The following is a 26,496-nucleotide window of genomic DNA, read 5'->3' as shown; positions in this document are numbered from 1 at the left end:
AGGACATTGTCCGGTCCCTGAGTGGGGTCCCAGGCGAAGAGTAATAACTGAATGGGCAGCTACTAGAGAGGCTCTATTTGCCCTTTGTGCAAAGCCCGCAGCTCTGCTGTGGGCGGAAGGGAGCAGCGAGGGAGCCCCAGACATACCCAGCAGCCCGGAGACCAAGCCCAGAAGAGCCATGCAGGAGAGCCCCGGGCACTGCACCGGGCCAACCAGCAAAAGCCCCAGGACCGAAAGCGAACGGCCCCAGGGCTCTGGGTTATGAGGCTGGGCCGGGGCCCAAGCTCCCTGCAGCGCCAGCCACGCTGCGGACGCTGCGGAGCCGCAGCCGGTGATTAGATCAGCCCATGTAACAAGTTTAGGGAGAGCGCTGAGCCTCCTCCTCCCGCCCCCTGTGCGCCCCCGAGGGGCCCGCCTGCCTCGCAGCCAATGGCACGGAGCGAGGCGGCTGCATGTGGCGGCGCTGACCCAGGGCCCGGGCTGGGAGGAGACAGGAGCGGAGCCGCCCGCGCCCCCTCGCTCACTCCGCTCTCCCCAGCTCCGGGCTGCACTTCTCCGCGCGGCGGCGGCGGCGGCGAGCCCAGGGCTGCACGCGGCGCCCCTCGGAGCTGCTGCGGCGCGCGGCTGCACCATGGACTCGGACTCCGCGGAGCTGAGCGAAGGGGAGCTGCTCGCGCCTGCAGGTAGGGAGGGCGGCTGCCGGCGGGACCCGCTGCGCTGCCTGGACCCGGCTCCAGCCCGGAGGGTCGAGCTAGGGGCGGGGGGACGGCTCCGGTCACTTTACACGGTTGGTTTACAGCCACTTCAAGGGCAGGACAGAGCTGCGGGGGACTCGGAGCAGGGATGGCGTTGGCAGAGGGAGGCGGGGGCCCTAGAGGTCCCTGTGTGTGCCGGGGAAGCTGGAGGGGTCCTGAACCAATCTCCTCCCTTGAGGGACTAAGCCAGCACCTGCCCCGTGCTGCCGGCGGGGGCATTCCCAGTGCAGCGCAAGAAGTTGCTCGCCACATGTGAGCCGGGGTGGAGGGTGGAATTATGGACACGTCAGGCTGGAAGGAGCCTCCAAAGGTCAAGTCCAACCCCCTGCACGGAGGCAGGATCAAGTGAATTTAGATCATCCCTGACAGGTGGTTGTCCAACCTGCTCTTAAAAACCTCCAAGGATGGGGATTCCACAATTGCCCTGGGAAGCCTAGGCCAGAGTTTAGCTACTCTTAGAGTTAGAAAGATTTTCCCCATATTTCACCTAAATCTCCTTTCCTGCAGCTTAAGCAGATTACTTCTTTTCCTACTTTCAGTGGAGAACAATTGGTCACTGTCCTCTTTATAACAACCCTTAACATGGTTGAAGACTTGTCAGACTAAACATGCCCATTATTTTTAACCTTTCCTCATAGTTTTCTACAACTTCTATCAGTTTTGTTGTTGTCCTCTCTGGACTCCCTCCAATTTGCCCATATCTTGCCTCATTGGAATTGGACACAGTACTCCAGCTGAGGCCTGAGTGCTGACTACAGCCAGACAATTGCCTCCCATGCCTTACATACAATGCTCCTGTTAATACAACCCATACTAGCCTTTTTCACAACTACATCACATGGACAACTCCTATTTGATTTGTGATTCACTATCACCCCAGATCCTTTTCAGCAGTACTAATACCTAGCCATTCTCCATTTTGTAGTTGCACATTTGATTTTCCTTTCTAAGTGAAATACTTTGCACTTGTCTTTATCCATAAGTCCTCCCCTGGTGCAGCAGCAGTGGGTTAGCAGGATCCAATAGGTGATGAACTCTGCCAAAGACAGAGAAGTCACTGTAGCTGCCCCTTGCACCTTTCCATTCCACTGCAACTTCAGGGACAGAAAAAGCAGTAACTCCCCTTTTTGTTGTCTGAAGAACTAAGACACTAGAATACAAGGCATTCAGCCAAATTCTGCTCCCTGTTACATCCACTCAGTTGAAGTCAAACTGGTTCCTCTGGTGTAACAGTGTGATTTGACTTAGGGGGTTAAATTCTACCAGGGTGTGTGTGACACACTGAACATAACAGAGCTTGCCTGGTGACAGATCTGGTCCATTATCTGGTCCAACATAATATTCAGGAGCTGCATTTTTTTTCCTTTTTATCCAGAACTACAAATATTTGACCAAATATTTGGAAGGGAAGACTTTTCCCCCCTCAAGCCCAGACATGCAAAATCCTTAGGCTTTTATTTTTAGAGTGTCTTAACTTGTAACTGTCACAAAAACATAAAACAGCTGCTTTCTGGTGGCTGGAGCTTGCATAGTTTTTAGGTAAGACTGAAAACCACTGATGGAAAAACACTTTCCTCTGCCATCCCCAACCGACCCACATCCCTAAGTAGTGAGCAAAATAAATGAGTAATCGTTGACTTGTCCAGTAATTGAAGGATGCCCAGCACAGAAAGTGAATAAAGACAGTTCCCTGTAATGCTGGATTTTACATTACTTTACAGTAGTTCTAGCTGCCAGTACATTGTTTTCCAATTTCAGTCCAAAGGGAAGAGTTGTACAATAGAAAGGTCCCCCACCCCCATACATATCTTCAGGTTTTAACTTCATACAATTTCTTGTTGGTAACCCTGACATCAACAAAGCTGTCTACTGTAGTGTCTCACAATGAAAGACTTCCTTACATATGACAGCAAATACATGATTTCTTAATCTAGTCCCTGGAAGGGCCTGATTCACTTACATTGGTGTAAATCAGGAGTGGCTCCTTTGAGTCAGTGTAGTCACACCAGCAAAAATATGTAAGCGAAATCAGAATCATACCCATGTTTATTGTTGTCCAACTTATTTTGTGATTAGAGTAGACAGAGATGAAAAAGATCTATTAAGAAACATTGCAAAGCCTTCTCCTTTGAGAATGCCTTTCTACAGAAAGTGCCGCTCACAATCCAAACGCCCCTTTTATTCCCAATCACCATTTCCCCTCCAAAAATAACCTAGCCCAAGCAGAGTTCCAATCTCTGTAAAGGGAAAAGTCCATTAGAGACTTTGTTATTGATTTTACAGCGATGGGTGACAGTATAGAACTCTAGGATAGATAGGTCCCCTCTGGTGAAGTCTCCTAAAAGTATAGGCTTGTTTCCTATAGATTATTTTTTACTTTTGGCCAGCCTAGTTTTACGATAAGGTAGATCTGCAAGTGATGTCCTGGTACATATTTTATCATTTGTTTAATAGCTTTATAAGGTAATAGACAAACATCAGGCTGTCCAGCTCCCCATGCCTCCTGCATTAAGGGAGTGCCCTGTCATGTGTTTTATATTCAGGCTGATATACCATTAAAATATATAATTTCTTCTCAATGATCACATCTTACTCACTGTTTTAAGTTACAAAGGAATGTCAGTATTAGAGACAAGCTGCTTTAAGACAGCTCCTACCAACAATTTGTGGAGATTAAGAGTTTTTTTTTTTTTTAAATGGTTTAGAATTTGGCCTAAACACTTTTTCTCACAGCCTGCTAATTTCCAGCAGTTAATGCTCAGCAATGTATTAAACCTCCCTTTCATCCATGCTGTCTTTCCTCCTTGTACAAAATCAAAAAAATCTGGTATCCCCAGTCATGCAGGGCAGCAGAATTAAACAGGTAGTATGTAATTCTTCAAAAGAAAAGCACTATAATGCTCTCCCCACCCTCTGCCTAAAGGACTTGTTTTACTAGGTGTTCCTTATTTGTTTGGATCCACATATGCTCTGAGAAAGCACTGTGTGGTTGGATTCTTTTTTTTTTTTTTTTTTGTCTTTTTCGCCTACTATTCCATATGTACATGCAGTATATGTGTGTATGTGGGCGTTTGATAATCATACTGTCAGTCACTACCAAAGGCATAGAAATCTAGGGGTTCGCTTATTTCACAAGCAGAGGAAAGGGAGGGTGGGGAGGAATTAGTCACTGCGGCACCCCGTGGCAGTGGCCAGAGGTATTCTGCGTGCAGAGCGTAGCGGCAGAATGCCTCCAGGATAGCCAGGAGATGCACATTCAGGGCAAAGTCCTGGTTCTGTTGAAGCCAATGGGAGTTTTGCCATTGACTTCAGTGAGACTAGGATTTCACTCTCAGAAGCAGCACATACACTTTTTAGATGTTTAGCATGCACTCCCTTCAGCACCATTCCTAGTTGGTGTATAGGGCAGGAGGGCCCTGGCCACTCAAGGACACTTAGATTGTAATCACTTTGGCCAGGGTCTGTCTTTTTACTGTGTTTGTACAGCACAGGGAGGTCCTGGTTTACTACTAGAGCTCCTAGGTGCTTCTGCAATATAAATACAAACCACCACCACCCCTTTAAGGATTGAAATACTCCAGCAGTGCTAGTCTTCATCCCCCACCCCTTGCATTCGGCGAGTGCAAACCCCAGCATTCTGGCAGCTCGCTGCCCAGGTACTGAAAGTATGCACTTTCGCTGGTCCAGCTGGAGTCTAATCTCTACATTCCAGAAGTCTTGTTTCCTTCAATAACCAATTACAGCTGAGTCTACAAGAGGAGCAGAAGTACTTTTTTCCATGTTTATGAACATCACGGTGGTAACTTCATGTGGATGTTGTACACAAAAAGCTCCTTGAATGCAATAATGTGGGATAAATGTTAGTTGTACTTGAAAAATCATCATCTCCATACTAGCATATCCAGCCATCCAAGACTTGGCGTCTATCACAGCCTCTTTCTCATCCATCTCTGCTTTGTACTCAAGCTAACTATTTTAAGATAAATATATTTGACTTTAGTGTCTGGACAGACTTGTCCCCACACTAGAAGTACCAGACATGTTGTCATGCTTTTCAACACACACATTGTATAACCCAGTTTATTAAGGAGGGAAAAGTTACACATTTTGACTACATCCCAAATTTCACAGTAGCACATACCCTGTCCAGCTTCATGATTTTTACTACAGACTAGCCATGCTTACTCCATAAAATGTGATCATCCTATGGAACCTTTCCCCGTCCCAAGAATTGAGCAAGTAATACTTAGGATATAACATAGCCACAGAATAAGAGTGACAGACATCTAGGGATTATTCTATAAAAAGTCATTTTCAGAAGCAGAATCAAGTTTTTTAACTTCATACTGAAAAGATGCTGAAGAAGTGAGAAGTTACCAGAGAAGGCCCTGATCCTGCAAAGGCTTCGTTTCAGGCATGTGTGTAGTCCCCTTGAAGTCAGTGGGCCTAATTTAAAATCTATGAAGACTAAGCCCCTGTGATAATCTGGTCCATTTTTCTGCAGAAAACAGGCCATAGAATTTCAAGTTGCCTGCAGTAGTCATGGTATGTCATTGGTGTCACGGAGTGAGTGACAGAAAGAGAGAAGGGCAGATCCTCATCTGCTAGCTATCTCAGTTTACACCAGTCTTCTATCATATTGGCTTTAAAACGTATGACAGGCTCCTAGCTCAGAATACAGACTGCTGCTTTTTTTTTTTTTTTTAAACAGAGAAGTACTGCATTTATATTCTGATCACAGGAGGAGAAAGGGCTAAATTACACCACTCTCTCTCCTATAAGGCAATGTAAGGCCCCTTCTCCCCCCATGAAAGTTTATTCTATCACAAGCCTGATTTTGGAGCCCTTTTTAGACCAAACTCTCTCAGTGATCAATGGGAATTTGGCCCAGGCACGACAGCAGGTAGGGCCCCATGTAGAGTTCTCAACTGGTGAATGGGTTTTATAGAATATTAACACTTCACAGTTTAGGATTTTGTATGCTGCCAGTGGCCAAAGCAAGTATACACTATGGACAAAATTCCTGGCCCTGTTGAAGTAAGAGGGAGTTCTGCTATTGACTTCAATGAATTAGGATTTTCCCCTATCAATTCAGGCACAAAAAGCTTAATGCATATTAAAAATTGATAAATTATCTGAACTCTACCATGGGAAATAAATATGCAATTAGTAAACAGTATCAGATTTTAAAATGATTCATTAATATAAATAGGGCTCTAAAAACAGTTATTATTTATTTGGAGCTGACCAGTTATGTTATTTAATTTGGACTGCTAGCAAGTCATTGTCTGCAAATCATTTACCATGTTATATGATCTGCATACACATTTGTGTGTGAGCAGCACAAGTCTGTTTTGTATTTTATCTGGATAAGTACAATCAAGAGCCATTCTAGACAGAGCCAAGATACTTTTGTAAACAGACTTATTTTAGATCTTAGATCTTGGGAGACAGGCCAGTCCTTGCTTACAGACAGCCCCCCAACCTGAAGCAAATACTCACCAGCAACCACACACCACACAACAAAAACACTAACCCAGGAACCTATCCTTGCAACAAAGCCCGTTGCCAGCTGTGTCCACGTATCTATAAAGGGGACACCACCATAGGGCCTAATCACATCAGCCACACTATCAGAGGCTCGTTCACCTGCACAGCTACCAATGTGATATATGCCATCATGTGCCAGCAATGCCCCTCTGCCATGGACATTGGCCAAACTGGACAGTCTCTATGTAAAAGAATAAATGGACACAAATCAGACGTCAAGAATTATAACATTCAAAAACCAGTAGGAGAACACTTCAGTCTCTCTGGTCACTCGATTACAGATCTAAAAGTGGCAATTCTTCAATAAAATAACTTCAAAAACAGACTCCAACGAGAGACTGCTGAATTGGAATTAATTTGCAAACTGGAAACCATTAACTTAGGCTTGAATAAAGACTGGGAGTGGATGTGTCATTACACAAAGTAAAACTATTTCCCCATGTTTATCCCCCCCACCCCCCGCCCCTACTGTTCCTCACCACGTTCTTGTCAACTGCTGGAAATGGCCCACCTTGATTATCACTACAAAAGGTTTTTTTTCTCTCGTGCTGGTAATAGCTCACCTTACCTGATCACTCTCGTTACATTGTTTTATGTTCTCTGTGTATATAAATCTCCCCACTGTATTTTCCACTGCATGCATCCGATGAAGTGAGCTGTAGCTCACAAAAGCTTATGCTCAGATAAATTTGTTAGTCTCTAAGGTGCCACAAATACTCCTTTTCTTTTTGCAGACTTATTTAGAAACAGAAAAGTAGTGTTATAAATAGTAATGTTAAAATATCCTGGGGCAAAGTTCTTCGAGTCGGGAATTATGGAGGTTATGCAGCATTGAAACTGTATCTGCAATGTTTGCAACTACTTTTTGGAATGGCACAGTGATCATTTGTGGAATTTATGTGGACATAAAGGCTGCACTTTATCAGGGTGAAAACCTGGGATTTGATTTTTATTTATATTTTAGCAAGTTTTTTTTGCCTTTCTGTAACAAAGGTCTGAATCAGCAAACTGGGAAGTGTAATAGGGTCTAGTCAGGAAGAATCTGGTAAGACATTTACACAACAAATAAGCAGTATTCACAAACACTGGGAAAAGCAATTGACATGTTGCATAAAAGCCCCTGTGCATTGCTTCAGGGCTGCACTCACCAACAGTGTACCCAGCTGCTTGGATAATGGCAAAGGGCTCTGTTCACCCCTCTGCTGGAAGGCACAGAGAGGTTAGCAAAGCTGGATGAAAAGTGACAGAAGTATGGGGTAAAGTGGAGTTGATGCAACACAGTCCTGCCTTTCCCTGGAAACCTGTAGAAGCCCCTCTGTGACCTAGGGTTGAGGACATAGTGTAAGCAGGGGGAAGGCCAGGGAGCAGCTGTTTCTCATGCAGCTATTGAATCCTGGGACAAAACTGCCAGGAAACTGCAAAGGCTTCATTTTAAGCATCAGAGTAACAGCCATGTTAGTCTGCATTCGCAAAAAGAAAAGGAGTACTTGTGGCACCTTAGAGACTAACCAATTTATTTGAGCATGAGCTTTCGTGAGCTACAGCTCACTTCATCGGATGCATACCGTGGAAGCTACGGTATGCATCCGATGAAGTGAGCTGTAGCTCACGAAAGCTCATGCTCAAATAAATTGGTTAGTCTCTAAGGTGCCACAAGTACTCCTTTTCATTTTAAGCATGTGAGCAATCCCTTCAAAGTCAGTGAGCCTACTCTTCGTAGATTTTAAAGCCATGGTGATAATCTAGTTCATCCTTGTGCATAACACAAGCCATTGAATTTCATGGGGATGGCCCTTCCTGGACATGGGTTAGAATCTGCAAGATGATGCTCTATTTACCACATTAATCCTTGGAATCTACAGTGTTTGCAGGCTGCAACTCTTTCCCCCATCCAAGTGGCCACTACTCTCTATCCAGTGGGAACTCCAAGTTTAAGTCATGGAGTTTGGTTGGTTTCCATGATGGAAGAGTCAGTCAGACCTCAAACGTGTTGTTACTTGACCTTAGCAATTGCTGCATCACATAACCGTTTGTTACTGTGCTGTAGTGTTGATTCCTCAAACTGATGGTTTGCTTCTGTTTGGAATTTAAGGCTTAATTTTATGAACACTCAATAGAAAGCAGAATAATAGAAAAATAGAATAGCAGTGTACTATTCTCGGGCACTTCTCATTGTAGCTGCTGACAAATCAGAAGTGAATTATCTTACTTCTACCTCTCTCACTGCTCTACTAACTGGCTTATCACACAATCTTGATTTTTCAGCCTCATTCTGCCTTGGTCTCCCATGCTGTGCATGGACAGTTGCTGTGCAACACAGATTATGTGCTATCAGTGATACTACCTTTCATAACTGATAATGAAGTCCTTCCTCACTGCCCAGTCAGTGCGCTGTTTTTCCTTCCTTTGCATCAAGAAGATTCGGGGAGCTGATTTCTCTCATTTCCTTCCTGCGGCTGCACTTAAAGATTCAATGATGTTTCATGTAATAACACAAAACGCCCTACAGTTCCTGGTGGACACAGTCTTCTCCACTTCTTTCATGTGTTGCATTGCAGCAAGCTGTTCAGCCACCATTGTGTTAACTTCAGAGGTGAATGTTTATTTCACACAGGGTTGTGTGAGGTTTAGTTTTTGCATGTATAACACGGAGCTCCTCTGTTGGAAATTCCAGTAGAAGTGAAATTCACAGGGCTTGTGTTTTTTAGGGTTTATTAATTTCATTTGTCAGGGTTTGCTAGTTTTAGCAATTTGAGTTTTATGTAAATGCCCAAAAACTCATAGTTTTATGGGTTTTTCTTTTTCTTTGTATATACTATTTGTTATGTATATTCATTCCTCATTTCAGCCGTATATACTGTAATGAGTAATTTCTTTCTCATGTTCCCCAGTGTGCTTTAATGTAGTGCAGTTTCTAACAGCACTACATTAAAATGCACTAGGCAACCTTTAATGCACACCAACAGGTCTACACAGACCAATTAATACACAACACTTCAGTGTGCTTTAGAAGTCATACACCTGTTGTCCAGATTGCTGTTCTGTGTAGACAAGCTGCTAGATCCAAGTAACCATTTCTGGTGTTTCCAGTGCTTATTGGATAAACACCAATTTAATTTGTTTTATATTGGGGGTATTTTATAGGTTAAACCTAAAGTAAGAAGCTCTACTTCTATACCATAATAATCTGCTAAATAAGGACACAAATAAAATCTTATGAAAGATTATTATTTATTTGATAGCTATCTTTCCTCTGTTTTGATTTGGCCAAGAAAACCTTGACATTTGTCTAAGGTTAAAGGAAATAATGCAGAGTTACATTTTTCATTTTAACCCTGAATGTTTATATTTACATTTGTAACCCCTTGGGAGTTAAGTGCTTGACGAGCCCACTAGGCACCTGTCTGCATCTAAAGGCACCTAAATATCTTTTAAAATATGGCCATTAGTTCTTGGACTAACTGCAGTTGGTTAGGTTTTTCAGACTCCACCCCATCCTCCCCCAATAACTAGACCTTATCTCTGTCAAAAAATGCTCATGAGCCAGTATATCTAACCTACATACGATTATACACTTTGTCCATTTTTTCTCCCCTTAACATATGCTTGTTTTTAAGAACATATTGATATATTAGTCATTACAGCTTAATTTCGGGTATCATCCTCATAAGAAGGAATTTGGCATTATCAGGACAGACATGGCTGAGATTTCTCTTACTAGACCACTAAAAGGAGATCAGTCTATTTATCCAAATGCAATTGCCACTAATGTTCCTTCTCAGAGCACTAATCTTATAGAGATCACACTGAGTAGATGGAAAGCCAGGAACAAAACAGATTCATAAGATAGATGAATACTGGTACCCACCAAAATTCCAGGCTTCTGCCATTAATTTTTGGAGTAAGTGAGGTGTCTGAAAGTTGAAAGCAGCTCCAGCAGTCAGTTGTTGATCTGCTGGTATTCAGTTATCCTCCAGACCAGTGTACTTTCTGCTGTTCTCCAAGGAGGTTGGGGGAAGAGATTAAGTTTCTTTTTAAACTATATAAAATCGTTAATTTCAGCAAGCTGTAAAAGAAAATTGCACTGATTTTGGTTTGTGCAAGTGGTTTAAAGTTCTGTTATAAGAAGGGTGACTTCTCAGAAAGTAAAAGACCAGATTATGGCCATAGGAACCAGTGTCATTTTAGGGTCATAGCATGGCAGAATCTGGAGACATTCTGCCTGCAGTGAATACGGGCAGGTAGAATTCTACGAGACGGAAACATGAGGGGTGTCGACACCCATTAAAAAAAGAATAGCATGTGCTCCTCCCACCTTTGAGGATGCCAAAAGGGAGGGCAGGACCAGGGCCATGACTCTGCCCCTTCTCTTGGGTGTCTAAGGCCACTGATGCTGCTGAGTCCCTTGCACCTTGATCTCAGGATTGTTGTAGCCAAAATTTTGGCTACAACCTCTCACCTTCACTCCGCTGTGTAGGAGCAACTTTAGTCCATTACTCAGCTGAGTAGGAGCTCCTTTGCTGTATTTCCACCTTTCATATCTCCAAAGTCCACCTTTCTCCATTACTAATACCAGGATCATCTCTCATCTTAATTATTTTAATTTTTCCCCTCTCTGGCCTCACTGCCTCTCACTCAAGGCTCATATCTTGCTACTGAAGCCATCTTCTCCTGGTGCTCTGTCCCTGTCACACCCTTCCTTCTGCAAATTCCCCCATTGACAAGCTCCTCATCTTTGTTTCTCAGGCCCTGCATAATTTCCCCTTTTCCCCCCACCCTCCCATCTGTGTCATCTCCACACATACTTAATTCTCCCTGCATTCTTTCTACTCCTCTCTCCTTTGTTTCTCTCCTCCCATTTTTGGCTTCATCCTTCTGCTATTGAGACAGACAGTGGGTCTGTCAATAGTTTATATGTCATGACAGTAGAAAATTGTTAAGAGGAAAAAATCATATTCCCTTTGTAGTCAGCAGAGGTAGAAATTGGGTGTTCTCAGCAGGTTGACGTTATCTCACCCCTATAATAAAGGGCAATGGACTTGGTTAGCAAGGTTGTTTAAAGAAAAGAGATCAAGAGGGATTTTGAAATTCTGAATGGGCAGACATGTAGGAACCTGCCAGAGAATGAGACAGACAGCACACCTGAGCAAACAATCGTGTGGGGAAACACGAGCGTAACCTAACCTTAATATGATAATGGATACGAAACGTTTGGACTTCAGCAGCAGATCAGGTGAGGGAGATACATGTATCTGGCTCTGGACACAGCAGCATGAGGCTGTCAGACTGACCAAGGGAGGTCAGAGAAGGGAATTGCTTTCCAGCTATGTAAATTTTCCTTTCTTAGTAGAGAGGCTAAGGGATGCCTGCCTCTCCGGGCTTTGGCAGAGTATTCATATGAAGACAGTCTGAGTAACAGTCTCTTTCCATTTTTAGAGAATCTTTTAAAAAGAGAGTTTGTTGTGTGGCATTTCACACAGACTGGCCCCAAAAAGAGCAAAGTTCTTCAACCTCTGAGGAGAAGGCGCAAAGGCAAGAGGTATCTGGAGCCAGTCCTTACTCGGTCTCTGGCCAAAGCACATGGACAAGGGTAGCCTCTTCCAGTGAAGTGTCTTGCAGAGGTCTAGCACATGCACACCTACAAGACGACACCTAGGGACCCAAAAGGAGGAGAATGTGAGTTGGTGGAAGCGTGAGCAAAAGTGAGTTGCAACCTTTGCTCTGTCCTCATCCAAGAGCTCACTCCTCTCCTGTCATAAATATAAAGGGAAGGGTAAACCCCTTTGAAATCCCTCCTGGCCAGGGGAAAGCTCCTCTCACCTGTAAAGGGTTAAGACGCTAAAGGTAACCTCGCTGGCACCTGACCAAAATGACCAATGAGGAGACAAGATACTTTCAAAAGCTGGGAGGAGGGAGAGAAACAAAGGGTCTCTGTCTGTCTATATGCTGTTTCTACCAGGGATAGACCAGGAATGGAGTCTTAGAACTTTTAGTAAGTAATCTAGCTAGGTATGTGTTAGATTATGATTTCTTTAAATGGCTGAGAAAAGAATTGTGCTGAATAGAATAACTATTTCTGTCTGTGTATCTTTTTTGTAACTTAAGGTTTTGCCTAGAGGGGTTCTCTATGTTTTTGAATCTAATTACCCTGTAAGATATCTACCAACCTGATTTTACAGGGGGGATTTCTTTATTTCTATTTACTTCTATTTTTATTAAAAGTCTTCTTGTAAGAAAACTGAATGCTTTTTCATTGTTTTCAGATCCAAGGGTTTGGGTCTGTGGTCACCTATGCAAATTGGTGAGGCTTTTTATCCAACATTTCCCAGGAAAGGGGGGGTGCAAGTGTTGGGAGGATTGTTCATTGTTCTTAAGATCCAAGGGTCTGGGTCTGTAGTCACCTAGGCAAATTGGTGAGGCTTTTTACCAAACCTTGTCCAGGAAGTGGGGTGCAAGGTTTTGGGAAGTATTTTGGGGGGAAAGACGCGTCCAAACAGCTCTTCCCCAGTAACCAGTATTAGTTTGGTGGTGGTAGCGGCCAATCCAAGGACGACGGGTGGAATATTTTGTACCTTGGGGAAGTTTTGACCTAAGCTGGTAAAGATAAGCTTAGGAGGTTTTTCATGCAGGTCCCCACATCTGTACCCTAGAGTTCAGAGTGGGGGAGGAACCTTGACACCTCCACTTCCGATATTATCTTAAACCCACTTTTTCAGGAAATCCTTCCTCTTCCTCATTGCTGTCTTGTGTGATTTGGTCTTACCTGAATGAGATAAATTTGGATTCACAGAATACATGTTCCCTGAAGTTCCATGTAAATTTACATCACTTTATACTGTAAGTAGTTAATGATTGTTGCTCTTACGTGGAATGCAGTTTGTTTGCTTTGCACAGCTCACTTAGGCACAAATTCCCTTAGCACAATCCTAGAGGGGTACAAGTGACTTGTAGCAGCTGGATTTCTGTTAATACCATCATTCCATTTCCTTATTTTATCAGAAATAAATGGAGTTAGATTTTCTTGCAATTACCATAAATCAGCAGTGAGGTGGTGGAAAGGCACAACAAAAATACCTCTGCCGTCTGCACCCTGAAATACAGAAGCATCACCTGACCTGCAGAATAACCGTACGAGGCAACCACAGTTGTACAAGGTTTATCGATTATACCCCAGCATACGCTGGGGCCTGAGACAACATTTCTATAAATATGGTTACATTTTTCTGTAGCCACATTTGATGGAAATCCATATCAGATATGTTCCATTATAATAAACTGGTAATTGTGGGATAGTTTATTTTTCATACTTCTGAGAAAGAGAGGGAAGAGGTGGTTATGCTTCTTACTGGTGAAAATAATTTAGATGCTTATTTAGATCACGCCTGGCAACAATGCAAGCAAATTCTCTGCTGTACTGACCATATGGTTATATAAAAAGAGATTAAAAAGTTGCTTGAGAATAAAACCCTTAGACACTAAACTAGCTTTTGTAGCAATATTTTGTCCAGTTAATCAAGTGTTTTTTATAATCTTTACAAGCAGCTTTGATTATGAAGTTGAATGTTACAGGCTTCCAGTCTAATGCAGAGTGAATATTTTAAAAATGGTATTAAAGTCTACAAGCATAGTCATTCCAGGAAAGAAGTTTATTTTATAAGAGCACGTAACCATTCACATAACAAAGAGACAACAGTTTACAGATTACAAGCTATTAGCTTTTTGGTGCTTGTATGTAATTCCATTAACAGCTGCTTCTCATTACCTTTAATGGGAAACACATATGCACACCAACAGAACAGATCTTTTAAATCATTTTACACATTTCAAACAAATCTGAAAGACTAAAATTGCTGGGACAGATTCTGTCCTGTATCTCCCGAGAGGCACAGCTGTGGGACAAAGAGAAAGGAGACCCCAAGTCAACTTTGTGCCACCTTGATTCTGGGCTGCTGTCAGGGCCAAAACATCCCAGAATTTGAGCAATCCCCCAGCCTGCCTCCCCACAACTGTCTATGGACAGCACCACAGCCCAGAAACCCTGCAGCCTAGGGGCAGAATGGGTTACATATAGCAGCCCGATGCTGCTTCTGTGCTAGTGGAATTCCCCCTAACCCTTTGTAGCTCCTTTCCAGCTCTTGAAGCTGCATATATGGACTGGGGTGGGAGTCAGAATAGGTGCCACTGGCTTTACTAACATGTTTTCAGTATTTATAAGTTAATGTGAAATTCACTTAGACACACACATGCACACACACCTGTTCCAAGCAAAAAACCAAAGCTAGTGTTAATACAGCTTTCACTTTGAACTCCAGATCTCAAAAAAGGTAAAAAGCAAGATTTTGCAATGTTAAAACTGAGAAGTCACACCCCCAGAAAGTCAGGAATTCTAGAACTGAGTCTGAAAGTTTCTTCCCCTGCCTCCTTCTGCTTATGTCATAATGTACAGAATAAAAAGGAATCACATTATGGGAGAACATTCTCCTGCGCACAAAAGGGAGTTAGACACCATGCGCTACATTGGCTGCAAAACTGATCTAACTGGTTCAGGGAGGACCATCCAGAGAAATAATGATCTGCCTCTACAGTGCCACAGATTGTACACCACTCACCCCTTCCTGCTGCCAGTGTAGCATTGGAAAAGTTGACAGCTACATTGTAGCTAGAAGTGAGCCGCCTAGCCCATGTAGACAGGCTTGCACTAGCTCGGCTCAAACTCCCATGCTAAAAATAGCTGTGTGGCTGTTGTGGCACCAGTGTAGGTTTGGACTAGCCACTCAGGGGGTAGAGTGGGTACAAGCCTCTGCTGATACACAAATATCCACACTGCTATTTTTAGGACACTAGCTCAAGTTGAGCTAATACAAGCCTGTCTACCTGGGCTGGAGGGTTTGCTCCCAGCTGCAATGTAGACGTAGCCACGTTGTGAAGTGGCAACTTTCTGATATTCCAAGAGGCAAACATTGGATTAAAGAGGTGCACAGATCTCAGTTACAATGTCAAAGGGATGAACAGTAGGTTGGCCAAACTGTACATTTGGAAAACTGTACATTAGGAAAGTAGACAGATCCTCTTTAAAGCCCAGAGTTAATATAAATACTTAATTGCTGGTATGGGACTGGGAGATAGGGAAATCTTGCAAAAGTTTGCTTAATGATGCAAAATTGAGTGTGTCTGATGATGGTCCCTTCTGACCTTAAATGTCTATGAGACAGTTAGGAGAGCTGAGTTCTAATCCCACCACTGCCACTTACCTGCTATATAACCTTGAGCAATTCATTTAAACTCTGTTTCCCCTCCCACCTTTTGTCTGCCTTGTCTGTTTAGATTTTAAGCTCTTTGGGAGCAGGAACTGCCCCTCCCTTTGTGTTTTTACAGTGCCTACTACAAGGGGCCCCAATCCCAGTTATTATACAAATAAATAGAAAATAAAACTAATGCAATGCACTGGGAGAATGATAGTAATTGTAAAATTCATTAATACAGTTGCCATAATATATCAGTCATGAAAATTTCACAATAGCCAAAAGCCAAGAAGCAATTTCGTATCTGACACTTGCTCTTAAACACCAAGGATATATATGCTTTCTGTGCTGGGTGGAGTAAGGGAAGTAAGGGCAATAAATTGCTCAAAGGAGATTGCTGTATGGAAACTAATTGATCTTAACCACACTTAACATCTTAAAACAAATGATTAGATAATTCTTTGACAAGCCATGCCAAAGCAAAGGAATGCTACAAGTAATGATAGGAATTCCTATTTTCCCTTTTAAAAAAGCAGCTCAAGAGAAATCAGCAACATATTTCCATCCTTCTATTTGCTTCTGATTCAGATTGTCTAGCTATGTGGCAGAAAGCATGTTTGGAATAAAAATAGAATCCACAAATTGAAACTGTAGGGTTTTTTAAACACACAGTTCTTGTACTGAACTAGAGAGAGAATCCCTTTCACTGAAGGATAAGTTACCAGAAGGAAATGTTTGCCACTGTTAGCACGTTCATGACCATTAGTATGTTTTCTACTGTAGCGGGGATCTTCCAGGTTTACTCCCTGCAAATTAGGGATGGGCTTCAACAGTAAAGATCAAGTCCAGATCTGAACGCTGCAAAATTCAGCGACTGGAACTGGATGCAGGGTTTTGGTTTGGGCCCATCTCTGCTGTTGGTTTGTTGTATACTCTGCAGCTTGAGGTTTTAGGAATCTAACATAGCTGAGTTAAACAGCCTGGAAGCCAACAGGCCAACTCACTAACCAGTGTATCTAAAACCACTCCCAACAGCATGCATATTTCAGTCCCGTTTCTTCAAGGCTTGAGTTTTAGTTCTCCCAAATAGACAAAACAGTTTAATGTAAATTCTATGAACCATGTGCCATCCCCTGGCCCAGAGTCTTCTGCTGGAGTATCTACTCCTTGCAGGTCTCACTCCTCAAAACCCTCTGCCTGGGAGTTAAGGAGGGTCTTTCTGCCTCCTTTTGTTTAGGTTTTCCTCCAACAACTGCATTTTTATCCTACAGCGGGGGTCGGCAACCTTTCAGAAGGGGTGTGCCGAGTCTTCATTTATTCACTCTAATTTAAGGTTTTGCGTGCCAGTAATACATTTTAACCTTTTTAGAAGGTCTCTTTCTATATGTCTATAATATATAATTAAACCATTGTTGTATGTAAAGTAAATAAGGCTTTTAAAGTGTTTAAGAAGCTTCATTTAAAATTTAATTAAAATGCAGAGCCCCCCCAGACCCGTGGCCAGGATCCGGGCAGTGTGAGTGCCACTGAAAAATCAGCTTGCATGCTGCCTTTGGCCCGCGTGCCATAGGTTGCCTACCCCTGTCCTACAGGATTGTGCTCACAAGCCAAACCTCAGGCTGCCCTTTATACCCGGGCAGGTCTAGTTCTAAGTCACCCAGCCTCCATCAGCTGATCCCAGGATTTACTCCCTTTCACCTAGAGAACTGGGCTGAGCCTGACACAAGGTGCATCTGAGCCACATCCCCATTAGAGAGAGAGCTCGGGGTGTATACAACCCTTCATTAACAGAGCTGAAATGACAGCGTTTTGCCTGTAGCAACACAGGCGTAGAATTCCCTGCCATACAGCCCTTTCAGTGGATAGGCTGGTCATACATCTCTCATTCTGAAGAGCCACTACTCAGACTACTACAGTTACAATTATTGCCAACCCCAAGCATGAAAAAAAAAAAATCAGGAGACTGGGGCTCTTGCTATTTGCCTTCTGGTTTGAGCCTTTAGGGAACTCGGGTCATGTTGTCAAGCGAGCTTAAATATATGAAAAGTGAGATTCTGTCATAATCACTTGTTTCCATGAACTGGAGTTTTAAATATGAGTTAGCAACACTGCCTGGGGATTCAGTTTAGAGAACTTAGGGGTTTCTTATACCGTTAGCTTTCAAGAATTTAATTGAAAAGGTACATTTCACTTACTCTGCCAAGCCTCTAGGGCACAGCTTGGCACTAGGGTATTTGGAGGCCCGCAAGCATTGAGGTATTAGGGTTACATAACACGTCTGAAACGATCCAGTGTCTCCATCTTGATTGCCAAAATATTTAAAGGAATAACATGGCAATGTCAAGCATGTTGTAGGATCTTTCAAATAACTAAAGGTTTAAATACAGTAACTCCTCGCTTAACGTTGTAGTTCTGTTCCTGAAAAATGCGACTTTAAGCAAAACGATGTTAAGCGAATCCAATTTTCCCATAAGAATTAATGTAAATGGGGGGTTAGGTTCCAGGGAAATTTTTTTCACCAGACAAAAAACTATATTTTATACACACACGCTATAAGGTTTAAACAAACAATTTAATACCGCACACAGTGATGATGATTGTGAAGCTTGGTCGAGGTGGAGGAGTCAGAGGGTGGGCTATTTCCCAGGGGATGCCTTACTGCTAAACGATGAACTAGCCTTCGGCTGAGCCCTCAAGGGTTAACACGTTGTTAATGTAGCTTTACATGCTACAAGGCAGCACAAACGGAGGAAGGGGAGACAGATGTGCATTGCCCCTTTAAGTACGCTGACACCACATTCTAAGTACATTGCCCTTAAAAAGATCAGGAAGTTGAGACAGCAGCTGTGGCCAGGAAGCTGTCTCCCCCCTGCTCTACAGATGGGGTAAGCAGGGGGCAGGAGTAGGGGGAAGGGGGACACCCTGACATTAGTTCCTCTCTTCCCCCCTCCCCTGCATGGCAAGTAGGAGGCTCCAGGTAGCAGCTCCAAGGCAGAGAGTAGGAGCAGCGCAGGGCAGTGGGTGGGGGACTGACAGCTGAACTGCCAGCAATTGGTAGCCTGCTGGGCAGCTGCTGCACGGGGAACTTAGGGGGTGGGAAGCTGATGGGGGGCTGCCGGTCCATCCTGGTTCCAAGCCCTCACTGCTAGCTCCAGCGGGCTGCTCTTCCTGCAAGCAGTGGACAAAGCAGGCGGCAGCCAAACTGTGCTATAAGGTAGCATTGCACAACTTTAAACGAGCATGTTCCGTAATTGATCAGCAATGTAACAACGAAATGAGGTTAACCGAGACGACTTTAAATGAGGAGTTACTGTAGGGTGCTCAGCATCCATACATCAGAAATAAGAAGGGAGGATTACACCTAAGAAAAGCTCTCTATTTTTTCTATTGTATTTTCATTGTGTAAGCAAAAACATCCTTGTCATACTTTATTCTGCATTCCTGGATGAAATCTTCAGCATGTTGGTAAACTCTTTGGGGGCAGCGATTGTCTTTTTGTTCTGTGTTTGTACATGCGAGCTCTGATCTATGACTGTACCACAATACAAATAAAGTATAGCCTGTTTTCTTTTCGGCATAGAATCAGTAGGATTGAATAGGAATGTGTTCCTCTGCCCACTAGGATTACCAGTCCGCCAGGATTGTCCTGGTATCTCCAGGAATTAGAGATTAATCTTTAATTAAAGACTGTCTTGTGATGAAACCTCCAGGAATACATTCAACCAAATTTGGTAACCCTACTCCCCTCCAGTATGGAAGTATTTAGCTATTATTGGCTCATTCCTCACGTGTTACTAGCCATCTTCTGTTAAATGACTGTTAATTCTTTTAGTTCTGCCTTTAAGTTTGTCTCTTCACTTGGGGTGAAGTTCAAAGAGGCTTCACATGGGGCTTAAGCAGTACACAGTCCTTCTGCTGGCCCTCTGACAGAGGTGAATCGATGGAGCATGTAGTAGTAACATGTGAGGAGTATGTCCAGTAGGAAATGCTTCAATCATTTCTTCAAATTGCTCATTTTGTGCTACATCAAGGTACTGTTACAAGATAAGAAAAGAGGGTTGGAACTCGATAAGATACAAGACAGGTAGAGACCTGAACTGTTTTCATGGAAGAGTCAGACAGCTCTTTGTCATAGTTTGGGTGTTGAAGACCAACACAGACTGCTCCTGAATGGAGCTGAACAGGGGTTACATTTCGATAAGGATGATGAAACCGGAAAAAGCTCACATCAAACTCAGTGTTCTGCTCACCACTTCAATAAAGTTTGTCAACGCGACATTTGATCTTGTTGAATCTGAAGAAGCCAATTTTCTGAAACCAACTTTTTGAAATGAGCACAAATCCTTTGTAAGTTATTAGTGAACAGCTACATTTTCCTTGGAAGAATTATTTTTATTACTTCAGTCCATTCTATCACTTGTTTCCTGCTACTTCTTACAATTTTAGGCCTGTGGACTCAGAAAAATGTACACATGGCTATTTGGCGATTAAACACTCATTTGCAGGAGGGGCACCATCATGGATCAAAGCATTGTGGTGTCAAGCAATGTACAGACACACAGACCAAAAAAAAAAAAAAAAAAAGCAGCCACACAGCCCCTGCCCTAATGAGCTCAATCAAATTTATGACATGATGGAACCTGAGGATGTGTGGGAAAGGGAAGGGAAGGTCATAGTAAAGCAAGCAAGTTACCATATATTACATACAGTTCTTGTATATAAGAATCACACTCCAGACACTGGACAGTAGCCATTTCTGGGTAAGACATGGTAGTCACTCTGCACCAGGAACATTAAATAGCAGTCTTCAGGAAAGGAGCTTAAGAACTCCACTAATGAAACTAGAGATAATTTTTAGGAGTTAGAATTAGTCATTTAAATAGGAAACTCACCCCTAAATTAACATTCCTGATCTGGTGAAATCATGGAATCTTTTAATGACCATGAGTGTTTAGTTCCTCCTTTTGAAACAGAACACCTCTAGGAAACAGTGATTCTAACACCAGGCTGGGTCACAGATGTTCAAAGGGAAGAGGGCCACTTTTTCAATCATAACTGCTGAAGGCTGCCTTGGAGGTCTGTCATTAACAAAGACTTTATTGTCTTTTGAGAATATACCTTATATGGCAACATGAGAACCACCTTTTGCATCTATAGGCAGAGTGTTTTCATAAGATCAGCGTTCCTTCTGCAGTTTCAACTTGAACACATGCTCTTGCAGCTGCAATTAAATTGTGGCAGCAAGTTCTCTTATTGCACTGGTACTTATTTGTGGGTGCAAATTGCATCTGCAAAAAGGGAAGGTGGGTTTCAGCCCCTTTAAAAATATACCCCTAAACATAAACCTCTGATTGACTCCACAGTATTTTGCATCTTCTAGTGGGAACAAAAAGTGGAATTAAAGGAATAGTATGCAGATTTAATGGGCAATAGATACACAATTTGGCAAACCTGAAAATACCATTTTCTATTTTAAACATATGTTTCACTGATTTTCCTCAACAATGAAAACAATGCCATATATGGCAGAAGTAAAATCTTACAAAAGTAGGGCTGTTCCTAACATGACTCAAGCTAGACTAAACAGACAGTCTCTCTCTGGCTTTCACTGACTTATAACATGAAAAGGAACATGGGAACCTATAAACTACAGGGAAGATTACTGTCCTTTTCATAGGGTTATGGCTTTCCCCTGGATTATTTTTCTAAGCAGACAAATTCCTTGGAGTATAGGAAAGGGAAGACTCCTTCTGTGGGAAGGGTAAGAGAAGTGCTTTGATGGCCCTTCAGTTACCTAAGGGAAGGGGACTTTGAGCTTGTAACCAGACATACCAAAGGACCATCCAAGGAGCTTGAGCGGGTCAAAGATCCAATTACTTATGTCAGATTTTAGTACTCAGAGACCATTGGGAGTAGAGGAGGATAGAAAATTTACGGGCACTGAAAGAGAATGATTGATACTGTACCTCTCAGGCAGCCTTGTGTAGGTTCAAAGGAGAACAAGTTAATTTAACATGCACATGGTTGGCCAGGTTGGGGAGCACCCAATATTTACCTCTAGTTCTTTGAGTGAGCGCAATCAGCAGGGATGGGGGCTGCCACTAAGGAAAGATTAGCCCAGAACAAAGGGTATGTAACTTTTATTTACCCACAGATCAGGTGAGGTTAGCAGTTCGAGACACAAAGGTTTGGTTTATCAGGGTTAATGAGCATGTGGTATAGTAGTCAGTTGGGCTTAACTTTATCCAATTTAAGGTCAATGGGAGTTCAGCCTGGACAAGGAAAGTAGGATCAAGCCCACAGGTTAGACCAAGAGCACTGGTAAAAATGGGAGTTAAACCCACGTATCATGAAAAAAACCTGGTGCGCAAAATGACTGGCACCGATGCTCACATATCCTATTGCCAGATATGGGCTGTCCAGGCTGAAATTCAGTTGTAGGTGTTAAAGGGGTTAAAGTGTTCATAAAACCTCTTGAAACAAAAAAGCCTTGAACATCTCAGCAGAAAGCAATATGAATTTAAAGTACATCTCCAAGAAGAATTCAAGCATCACCACTAACGAAGACTCATTCCAATTAACTCCACTTCTCTATGTCGTGTAAGTTTGTTTATACTGGTCAGCCCCACTCTTGATTTCTTTCATGTTACACTGTGTTCTTGCTAGAAACAAAGTTCCTCCTGTGATTTCAGCATTAAGGTCAATGGAAGTTTTGGGTGCTCAGAAAAACTCAGGATTAGTCCAGGTGTTTCCAAGTCTCTAGCCAAAGATTCCCAGAGCCCTGCATTCAGTTACAAGGGACAAGAGCTAGATTTGTAGAAATTCAGACATTTTGCTTGGTGATTTCTCAGTCCATCCTTGTAAATGAAAAGCAGGCTGGAGCTGTTGTCTGAACTAATTCAGTTTATTTTTAACCTCTGCTATGCCATTGCATAATGTGCTGCAGGAAGAGGAACCATCTCTCACTGCCCCTGACCCCCACTGCCTCTTTTTGGCACCACTTTGACAGGATTCAGAAGTGCAATAGCTATGTAAAAATTATTTTGTTTTTAAGTAGATTCAGGTTTGTTTTCTGAACCGGTTAGTGAATTTCTGACCATATTAAAGGTGAGACTTAAATGAAACAAATATTTCAGTTTGATAATAGCACGGTTTCTGCTCTGTAGGAAGCCTGGAGCAAAACAAAAATCTAATCACATTTAATATTCCACTCAGACTTTTTAATCAGTTTCTACATACCTGATACATTTACGAGGACGCTCTTGCCTGTCTCACTGGGTATTATAAAATGCTCTTGGAGATGTTTGGGCAATACAGAGTAATATGATCCTTAGCTGAGCAATTCTTTGACTTGGCTAAAGAATTGAGGAATTTTTTCAGTACTGAAAAGAGATAGGCAAGGGCCTTTGACTTTGATATTTAGGAGGTTTTTTTCAGGTTCAAAAGCTCTCAGCATAGCTAAGAAGGCTCTCATCCTTGGCTTCCCCCTAAACAAAAACAGTTTTTTTAAAAAGTGGTAGAGACCTTTCTCTGCTCCAAGATAAAAATGAAATCCAGAGTTCTAGCTACATGACATCACATGTGAATGGCAATTGCATAGTGAGGTGCAAAGTGACTTTATAAGCTTTGATGGAGGTTGTTGAAATTTTGGTCGTTAGGATGTTATTGTCAACTTCCTTGAAAAATTGCCTATTTTTGGAATCCAGTGACATAGTGTCACCTCTGCTAAAGTATTAAAATATTGAAATTAACTATAAGCACCTTCAAATGACAAAGTATTTCAAGAGCTCAAAAGAGCAATAAAGAAAAGATCACTAAGTTAGCCACAGGATTTTTTAAAATTACAAATTTAAAATTTTTAAATTTAAACTTTCTACTATTAATAACATTTAAAGAATTCTCAGTAGTTCTTTGCATACTTTATACTGAAGCAGTATGCCTTTACACTGAAACAATTGCAGCCTTTATTCAGGCAAGCTTTCTGGTCAAAAATCCTGGTCCAGGGGATTGGGTGCCATATGTGTCTGTCTTGTTTTGGGAGCTGGAGGCAGGATTGTGTTTTTCCAACATTTTAGAAGGAGATTTTCAAATCCACAATTGGCACTTGGGTGCCTAATCAATTCTGTGGGAATTCAGAGCCTAACTGCCATTTGTGGCTCTGAAAAATCTCTCCCTTACAACCTAAAGGTTTAAGATGTAGCGTTGAAGTGGGCAAGTAGAAAGAAACTGAAAATAATTAACTAGCTAGCCAGCAAATAAACCTAGGAGTAAGATTCCGCTCAGTGTCTGGAAATACTGTGATTCGGGTTTCTCTTTCACAGTCTCCAACTTACCTCTCATGGTTGCTAGGAAACCACAGCATTATAGTACAGTAATCATTTCCAGTCCATTCTGAGATGTAGTTAATTAGCTCATGTGTGAAATTTGGTTCAAAAGAGAAGCAACAGAATAAAGTTTATGTTTAACTATCTTGTATTGCATATTTTACAAAATGGGGGATTTATGCTAGGTCAGTCTGGTGACGAGAGAGCTTTCTGAAAGGATCGTTTTTTGTTTGCATGTACTGTATAATGTTTGGGTAGGTTCTACAAGAGAATCAGAGAATGGGGGGAGGGATAGCTCAGTGGTTTGAGCATTGGCCTGCTAAATCCAGGGTTGTGAGTTCAATCCTTGAGGGGGCCATTTAGGGATCTGGGGCAAAAATTGAGGACTGGTCCTGCTTTGAGCAGGGGGTTGGACTAGATGACCTCCTGAGGTCCCTTCCAACTCTGATATTCTATGATTCTATGAGTAGTTCTGCCCCTAACTGTGACATCCCATCCTGCTGCAAACACTAATGAAAGTTCTCAGCTTGAGTCTGAATTCTGACAGCCACAATGAGAGAAATCAATGTGATCAGGAGAAAATAATGAGCATTATTTTAGGGGGAAGAGCCCTGCTTTCTGACTCCCTTTCCTCACATCTCATTTGGCACATGGGGTTACCAGTCTGGCAACAGAATGGTCTATCTTTGAGTGGATGGACTACAAATCAGGGATCAGTTCTGTGACGAGGGGAAGACGGTAGGGAAGAGGGTTACAGATTGGAGGGAGCGGAAGGAAAGAAGAGAAGGTAAAAAATTGAGGATGCTGCTGCTGCTCCTTTTAGTTAATCATCCCCAAAAAGAAAAACAAGGAATCCACTAAAACTGATTTGTTAATAAAAAAAGCTTTGGGTATATAAATATACAGTAGAACCTCCCAGTTATGAACTGACCGGTCAACCACTCACCTCATTTGGAACTGGAAGTACACAATCAGGCAACAGCAGAGACCAAAAAAGCAAATACAGTACAGTACTGTGTTAAACGTAAACTACTAAAAAAATAAAGGGAAAGTTTAGAAAAGATTTGACATGGTAAGGAAATGGTTTGTGCTCGTTTCATTTAAATTAAGATGGTTAAAAGCAGCATTTTTCTTCTACATAGTACAATTTCAAAGCTGTATTAAGTCAATGTTCAGTTGTAAACTTTTGAAAGAACAACCATAATGTTTTGTTCAGAGTGACAAACATTTTAGAGTTATGAACAACCTCCATTCCTGAGCTATTTGTAACTGAGGTTCTACCGTATTAGTATATTAACAGTCACTTGCTATCCCTCCTTCTCTGCATCCCTTATTTACCTGCACGAGGTTCAATATTATGTTTTTATGGAAATAATCACTGGCCTTATTTGCTGGGAAGATCTCTAATTAGTGCAGCTTAAAAGGAAAGAGTTTTGTATTTTATTTCCATTACACATGACAATCTGATGTTACATTAGGAAAGAAATTTGAGTCCGCTCCAAATACAACTGCATGCCATATAAAGCTCATAACAGGTCTGTCAATGCCTTTTTAGTGTTGTAGCAGTGTTCGTCCCTGCGTATGAGAGAGACAAGGTGGATGAGGTAATATCTTGTATTGGACCTACTTCTGTTGGTGACAGAGACAAGCTTTTGGTTTTAAAACACCATGTAGACATACCCTCAGAGTGCACACAAGTTACGTTTTGGGTATTCTGTAAACAAGACTTTGGATTCTATGAAGTTCAGAAACTTCCTATGGTGCATGCGCGAGATCCTATGAGGTAAGGAATACAACTCACATTGTGCAACTCACATTGAAATATTACAGTAGCAACTAGAGGCACCAACTGAGATCAGGGCCCCCACTATGCTAGGCATTATACAAAATAAACAGCGAGGCAGTCCTTGCCTCAAAGTGCTTACAAAGCTAATTAGACAAAGCATGAAGGAAAGGAAGTATTATCCTTACTTTACAGATGGCAAGTTGAGGCATAGAGAAATTAAGGGATTTATCCAGGATCACACAGGAAAACTATGGCAGAGCCAGGAATTAAATCCAGATCCCCTTTTTTAAGCAAGGTACAAGCTGGAAGTGTTTAATTTGCTGCTAAGCCAGACATCAGTTGATGTGGGACTGAGTCTGTTCCCATAAAGATAAATGGTAAAGTTAATGGGTTCCATCATGAGGTTTTGGCCACCATCAATACCTTTGAAAGTTCTTTCTCCTTCATTTTGTCATGGTTTTGGCAATCTGTAAGCAGCGTTAGCACCCTTTCACTTGAATTGCTATGGAATTTGCAAGCCTTGCTACAGTAGAAGGAGCTCCATATGTCATACTAAACAAGGCAAGTACAAACTAGTGTGCGAACAGAGGGAAAAATTACAACAGAAATAAACCAGGAAGCCTACATCAGCATGTTACTTTAGAGTTACTAGCTGAACAGCACTTCAGATTATTTTGCTTCCAAATACTGGTATATGTATTTTTATCTATACATACACACGTACAATATTATTTGCTCTTATTACTGTCTTGCATAATTTCACACATTTACTCATGAACAAATCACATTTCACTTCCTTAGGTATGCTCTTGCCCCCACAGTCTATGTAAATTTGCTTG

General features: G+C 42.2%; 1 protein-coding gene across 1 annotated transcript in view; it reads left to right on the top strand.

The window, feature by feature from the left end:
- Positions 1-230: 230 nt before the first annotated feature.
- The window catches only part of TNFAIP8L3 (TNF alpha induced protein 8 like 3), a 58,234-nt gene continuing 31,968 nt past the window's right edge, over positions 231-26,496 (top strand). The window contains exon 1 of the mRNA XM_084640810.1: positions 231-683. Within this exon, the coding sequence (XP_084496936.1) occupies positions 632-683 (52 nt within the window). The 5' untranslated portion in view covers positions 231-631. The remainder of the gene's footprint in view (positions 684-26,496) is intronic.

Source organism: Lepidochelys olivacea, assembly GCF_965140295.1.
Source record: "Lepidochelys olivacea isolate rLepOli2 genome assembly, chromosome: 10".
Taxonomy (NCBI): Eukaryota; Metazoa; Chordata; order Testudines; family Cheloniidae; genus Lepidochelys; species Lepidochelys olivacea.
This window is presented reverse-complemented; position numbering and strand designations above follow the sequence as displayed.